Source organism: Corella eumyota, chromosome 2, assembly GCF_963082875.1.
Source record: "Corella eumyota chromosome 2, kaCorEumy4.1, whole genome shotgun sequence".
In the NCBI taxonomy this organism is placed as follows: Eukaryota; Metazoa; Chordata; class Ascidiacea; order Phlebobranchia; family Corellidae; genus Corella; species Corella eumyota.
Genome location: NC_137491.1, coordinates 10,777,589 through 10,784,235, shown reverse-complemented (window position 1 = coordinate 10,784,235; position 6,647 = coordinate 10,777,589). Strand labels below are relative to the sequence as shown.

At 34.6% G+C, this 6,647-nt stretch overlaps 1 protein-coding gene across 1 annotated transcript; it reads left to right on the top strand.

Annotated features, from left to right (window-relative positions):
• The first annotated feature begins 2,579 nt into the window (after positions 1 to 2,579).
• Positions 2,580 to 6,211, top strand: LOC145743779 (heat shock cognate 71 kDa protein-like). Its single transcript, XM_082561821.1, has 12 exons — positions 2,580 to 2,822; positions 2,987 to 3,116; positions 3,200 to 3,318; positions 3,432 to 3,677; positions 3,760 to 3,883; positions 3,968 to 4,121; positions 4,242 to 4,389; positions 4,498 to 4,830; positions 4,918 to 5,116; positions 5,186 to 5,418; positions 5,535 to 5,646; positions 5,829 to 6,211. Exons 1-12 carry the CDS (start codon positions 2,748 to 2,750, stop codon positions 5,933 to 5,935), a joined length of 1,980 nt encoding a protein of 659 aa, XP_082417947.1. The 5' UTR covers positions 2,580 to 2,747; the 3' UTR covers positions 5,936 to 6,211.
• Positions 6,212 to 6,647: the final 436 nt, after the last annotated feature.

Below are 6,647 nucleotides of genomic sequence, written 5' to 3'. Positions count from 1 at the left end.
ACGTGGTGTAGTGGTAAGAACACTTTGCTTCAGAACATTAGGTTATTGGTTCAATCCCAAGTGCTTTTACGTTGTGGCGCTCTTAAGTAAAATTGTAAAATTGGAACGGCTTTTTCCGACATCAAAGATATTTAAAAAAGTCGATTTGTAATTTGGATATTTTCCGCCACTTAATTTATGTTAACGATAAAATTTGAGGTCGCGTGGTGGAGCTAAGGAGCTGTTAACCATGTGTAAAGTAAACTATTTTTTTCGTAACACCTTATTGTGATAGATTTCGGTAATTTTATTGTGGAAAAGTGTGCTGTTGGGACATGGTTCAGATTTTCGTAAAAGCCAAGCTTAAGGGCTAATATTATATTATACCGGCAGCGTGGTGTAGTGGTAAGAACTCTTGCAACACCACACATGAGATCGTAGGTTCAATCCCCACTGATCTCATGCTGTAGCGCCCTTAAATAAGGCGCTATAAACGGTATGAACTGGCAATTATAAAAAATTACCCAAAACTGCCACAGGCAACTCGATACTGGCTCGAAGTAACCTATATTACAAAAATGATGGTATTGGCGCGGCTTAAATACGAAACCTTTTAGCTCGTAGTCCGCTGCGATGGCCGGCATATATTAAGCTGAACCAGTTTACCTACAAAAAAATTAACTTGAATTGGCAACAAACGATTTTAAGTATTACAACTTTTTTTAGGGGACGCGGAATTTGAGGGAATGGAAAATGAAGGAACGGAAATTGAAGGAACGGAAAATGAAGGAACCGGAAAATGAAGGAACCGGAAAATGAAGGAACGGAAAATGAAGGAACCGAAAAATGAAGGAACGGAAAATGAAGGAACCGGAAAATGAAGAAACGGAAAATAAAGGAACCGAAAAATGAAGGAACGGAAAATGAAGGAACCGAAAAATGAAGGAACGGAAAATGAAGGAACGGAAATTGAAGGAAAGTGAAAAAAGGAGAGGCGGAATCCTAAAAAAATAAAACGCGAAAATTCCGTTGACTGTTTATTTGTATTTAAGTCAATATTATTTTAGAAATAAACGGGCATTTTATAGAAGAGAGTTAGGGTATGCTGGGGTAATAAAAATTAACTCATTATAGTTCTTGAATAAATGACAGTAATCTTAAATAAACAGTCAATGGTGTTTCCGCGTTTTAGTATTTAAGATTCCGCCCTCTCCTTTTTTGCTTTCCTTCATTTTCCGGTTCCTTCATTTTCCGTTTCCTTCATTTTCCGTTCCTTCATTTTCCGGTTCCTTCATTTTCCGTTCCTTTATTTTCCGGTTCCTTCATTTTCCGTTCATTCATTTTCCGGTTCCTTCATTTTCCGTTCCTTCATTTTCCGTTCCTTCAATTTCCATTCCCTCATTTTCAGTCGACCTCCTTTTTTATAGTTGTTTTGATGCGCAGTAAATATACTATATACATAAATATAAATAAAAAAACGGTTGTGTCAGATTTACTTTCGTTTTTCGGTATATAAGTGTTCTGCAATTGGTCGCACGTAAACACATAGGATTTATATCTAGGCAACTTGATACGCTGACTATAATTAAAACCGGAACTCTTATCAAATTATTTAAGCCTTGTGTATGTGCGGTTAAATGTTAGGTCGTAACTGTGACTACAATACCGAAGTTTATTTGTACTTGTATTATGTATTTTACCACTTTGAAGAAAATTTACGCATAAGGTTGATTACCGGACTAAATACAACTGTTTATTCTTCGGGTATTTACGTAACAACGGCAAAATACAAGAGCAACCTCAATGGTATTGTACAAATTCAAAATGTAATGGAATAGAAACTGAAGACATCATAAAAAAGGAACTAAAGTTATAATTTAATAGGAACTGAAAAAAAGTCTATAGGTTTAAAAGGAAGTAAACGTATGTGTAATAAAGTTACCCATGCCCTTTTATGTAAATGATTTACATAGTTGCACAATAGCCAAGAATGTGATATCACATCATGTGATACAAAATTCAAACCACTACATATAGTCATTTATTTAATTTAACTTAAATCCCAAATTTTCCATTTCTTTGTTTGTTTCAAAAAATGGTTTGACCTAATTAATTAGTTATGCATGAAAAAAGTAGGGAAATCCTTCTGTCACTGTCATTTCTTAAGAGGTCAGCCATATGCGATTATCCTGCTTAATACCAACACCAGATTCCATTGACCTATAAAACAAACGGACATTGTATAAAATTTGAATTCTAAAAAAATATTTGTAAACTGTGATACATTATTCAGCTAAGTTTCGTGTTTCGTAATATGTTTTTCTAGTCTAAATATGTAAATTTAGCAATTCATCGTCTATTGAGCCGTCCAGAACGCTCGAGTCAAGCAATGTTAACAAAAAGACCACGTGCTTAACCGCGTGAGCATTTTGCGAGGAAAAGAGAATGATGATGTCATGTAGAATATTCTCGATCGTTCTCTTGATTGGTTAAAAAAACGGCAGTTTCGCCGCGAAATCCATTAACAAGTTACACGCGGACCTTTCAGTTGGAAGTAAAAGTTCTGATACTTTTAACGGTTAATTTAGAAAAGAAGGTTTAATAGCGGCAAACTGCGTAGTTCTTAACTTATTATAAGTTTTTATATCAGTAAATTGTGAACTGATACATAGTAAACTAAAAGCACGTGTTTTATTTTATTAAAGAATCGTGCACCTAGAAAATTTTTAAAAAGTTTTCGATTAAATAACATCTAAATTAACTTAAAAATGGCTAAAAGTCCCGCAATAGGAATTGATCTGGGAACAACATACTCTTGTGTTGGTGTATTTCAACATGGAAAGGTAAGTTTTTTTAAAGATAAATTTATTTTTGTCAGTTTGTGTAAAGTTATATCTGGTTTAATATTTATTATATGAATTTTTAAGGATATGCTTGCTGACTTAATATTGATTACCTTGTGGTGTTGATCTGACTAATTTTGTAACCTACATTTTATGCTTTTTAGGTTGAAATCATTGCCAATGACCAAGGTAACCGAACAACACCAAGTTATGTGGCATTCACCGACACCGAAAGATTGATCGGTGATGCGGCCAAAAATCAAGTTGCCATGAACCCAAGCAATACTGTCTTTGGTATGTTTTATGTAATTTAAATAAAACATTGCATTTAATTGCAACTTTTTAAAAATGTCATTTTTTTAATGATTTACTTATAGATGCAAAACGTTTAATCGGACGTCGGTTTGATGATCATGTTGTACAAAGTGACATGAAACATTGGAGTTTTGATGTTGTCCCTGATGGAACCAAACCAAAAGTTCAAGTTGATTACAAGGTAAAAAAAGCAAAAAAATTGTGACTTAGAAATTGTTTATTCAAACTTTTAAGAAGTTTTTAGTTTAAAATTATGTTTTATATAAGATTAATACACTTTTTTTACTTTTTTAGGGTGAAACCAAAACTTTTTTCGCTGAGGAAATCAGCTCCATGGTATTGCACCGCATGAAGGAAACTGCAGAAGCTTACCTGGGAAAAACTGTCACCGATGCTGTCATTACAGTCCCCGCTTACTTCAATGATTCCCAACGACAAGCCACCAAAGATGCTGGGACCATATCCGGCCTTAATGTTCTTCGAATTATTAACGAACCCACCGCTGCTGCCATTGCCTATGGTTTGGACAAATCCAAGCCTGTAAATATTAATTTATAAGAATATTTTACAGCAAGGTAAAAATTTGAATAAACTTTATTTATTTTGAAAATTGTTCTTTTAGGGAACTGGTGAACGAAATGTGTTGATCTATGATTTGGGTGGTGGTACTTTTGATGTCAGTATTCTCACTATTGAGGATGGCATTTTTGAAGTAAAATCCACTGCTGGAAACACCCATTTGGGAGGTATGTTATACAAAATTTATTATAAACATTACATTATCTAAAATTAACAATTTTAACTCATAAATTGTTATTTTTATTTTAAAGGTGAGGATTTCGACAACATCATGGTCAATCACTTTGTTGCTGAATTCAAGCGAAAGCACAAGAAAGACATCACCACCAACAAACGAGCACTTCGTCGATTAAGAACAGCCAGCGAACGTGCAAAGCGAACTCTTTCTTCGTCCACTCAGGCTAAGTAAGCAAGGTTAAAAGTTAAAACCTATTTAGTTGTGTAGATAAATAACAATTTTAAAATGAGTTTTTCTATCAAGGTTACTATAGTCTCAATTTTTAAAAATGTTTTATTTTCTTTTAGCATTGAAATTGATTCTTTGTTCGAGGGTATTGACTTTTACACCTCCATCACCAGAGCTCGATTTGATGACTTGTGTCAAACTCTTTTCCGTGACACACAAGAGCCTGTTGAAAAAGCTCTCCGGGATGCCAAATTGAGCAAATCCAATGTAATTATAAAATTAAATTTTACAATTTTAATTGTTTTATGTTTGTGGTTTATAGCAAATGTGTATTTATTTAACCATTTGGTTATTTAATTTTTTATACTTTTTTAGATCAATGATATTGTGTTGGTTGGAGGCTCAACTCGTATTCCAAAGATTCAAAAGAATCTCAGTGACCAGTTTAATGGCCGTGACTTGAACAAATCCATCAACCCTGATGAGGCCGTGGCTTATGGTGCAGCTGTCCAGGCAGCTATTCTTAGCGGTGACACGTCAGAAGCTGTACAGGATCTTTTGCTTCTTGATGTGGCACCTTTGTCCCTTGGTATTGAGACTGCCGGTGGTGTCATGACAGCACTTATTAAGCGTAACACCACAGTGCCCACAAAACAAAGTCAAATCTTTACAACATATGCCGACAATCAGCCTGGTGTACTTATTCAGGTAAAAACTCTTACTAAATTATTGTGATAGTTTTAACAAAAAAAACTATAAATTTGGAAAAGTTTTAATAGATATTTATTTTAAAAGGTATATGAGGGTGAACGAACAATGACTAAGGACAATAATCTTTTGGGTAAATTTGAGCTTACTGCCATCCCACCAGCACCACGAGGAGTTCCTCAAATTGAGGTGACATTCGACATTGATGCAAATGGTATTTTGAATGTTTCGGCTGTGGACAAGAGCACAGGAAAGGAAAACAAGATTACCATTACCAACGACAAAGGTAATTACTTAAATTTTATAATTAATTTATTAATTCAGATAATAATAAAAAACTTTTTTTGTTGTCCAGGCCGTCTCAGCAAAGAAGACATCGAGAAAATGGTCAACGATGCTGAAAAATACAAGGAAGAAGACAACAAACAAAAAGAAAAAATTGTTGCCAAAAATGCTGTCGAGTCATATGCATTCAATCTCAAATCAACTGTTGAAGATGAAAAGGTCAAGGACAAAATCTCTGACGACGACAAAGCCACAATCATGGCAAAAACTAAGGAGTGTCTGGATTGGTTGGAACATAACCAGGTGATTGGTTAAATATTTTTAGAAGTTAATCATTACCCACTGTTTTATATTATTTACTTTTAAAGATTGCAACTTTAAAATATGTGATAATAAATATTTATTTACCCTCTCTGCAGAGTGCTGAAAAAGATGAATTTGAACATCAACAAAAGGAATTAGAAAAAGTTGCTGCACCAATTATTACTAAGTTGTACCAAGGTGCTGGCGGTCCTGAAGGTGGTATGCCAGGTAAGAGAATTAAAAAAATTATTTTTATAATTTATTTGACTTGAAATGATGATACTTAATTATAATCTAGTTTGCCTCTGAATGTTTTGATGTTATTTAGAATCTGAAATTAAGTCAAACTTAGGGTTTTTATACTTTGAACTTATAAACCCTCATACTAAATGTATATTTAAACGTATTAGGTGGCATGCCTGGTGGTATGCCCGGTGGCATGCCAGGCGGTTTTCCTGGTGGTGCTCCACCAAGTGGCGGTGGAGCCGGAGGACCAACCATCGAAGAAGTTGATTAAAATTTTCTAAATTACTGTCCTGAAGTTCCATATTCATTCTAATTTTGTTTAATTCCAATCATACACAATTCTTGTTCATTGATCTAATTTGATATTGCTGACAAATCTGTTGACAAGGTTTCCCACACATGAAAGTAAATTATTTTTCTGGAAGTTTTGCCTGTTGCAGGACCCCTAGTGTACTGCAACAAGAACCTGGATTGATTCTATTTTTTTCACTGTTGCTAGCTTATGTTTTTCTGAAATAAAACAATAAAATTAAAATTTCTTACAAAATAGTTTAAAATATACAAAAAAAGGGGTTTTAGCAATGTATTTTAACGGCAGCGTGGTGTAGTGGTAGAACACTTGCTACACCACACATGAGGTCGTGGGTTCAATCCCCACTGTTCTGCTGTAGCGCCCTTGAGTAAGGCGCTATAAACGGTGTGAACTCCTGCTGAGCAAGCACTTAATCAGCAGTATAATTATCGGGCAATTATAATCCATAATATCCCAAACTGCCACCGGTAACTCGAGACTAGGTCGGGGTAACTGATGTTACTTTATGTTTAAGCCGCGCATTCGACTTTCCCACATCGAGGATAAAGATATATACGAAAAAAAAATTACGAAATCCGTATAAAACATTTATTCGCAAAAAACTAAAGAATTCGACTGCAAGCCTAAATGACACGCCAACAGTGCTCTTACTAATCCGTTTTAGAACAAA

What these genes read in the sequence shown, in the direction of transcription:
- LOC145743779 (XM_082561821.1), top strand. Translation starts at nt 2,748, where the DNA reads ATGGCTAAAAGTCCCGCAATAGGAATTGATCTGGGAACAACATACTCT. An exon ending in TACCATTACCAACGACAAAG is followed by an intron (nt 5,117 to 5,185) that starts GTAATTACTTAA and finishes TTTGTTGTCCAG; the next exon opens with GCCGTCTCAGCAAAGAAGAC. An exon ending in ATTGGTTGGAACATAACCAG is followed by an intron (nt 5,419 to 5,534) that starts GTGATTGGTTAA and finishes CCCTCTCTGCAG; the next exon opens with AGTGCTGAAAAAGATGAATT.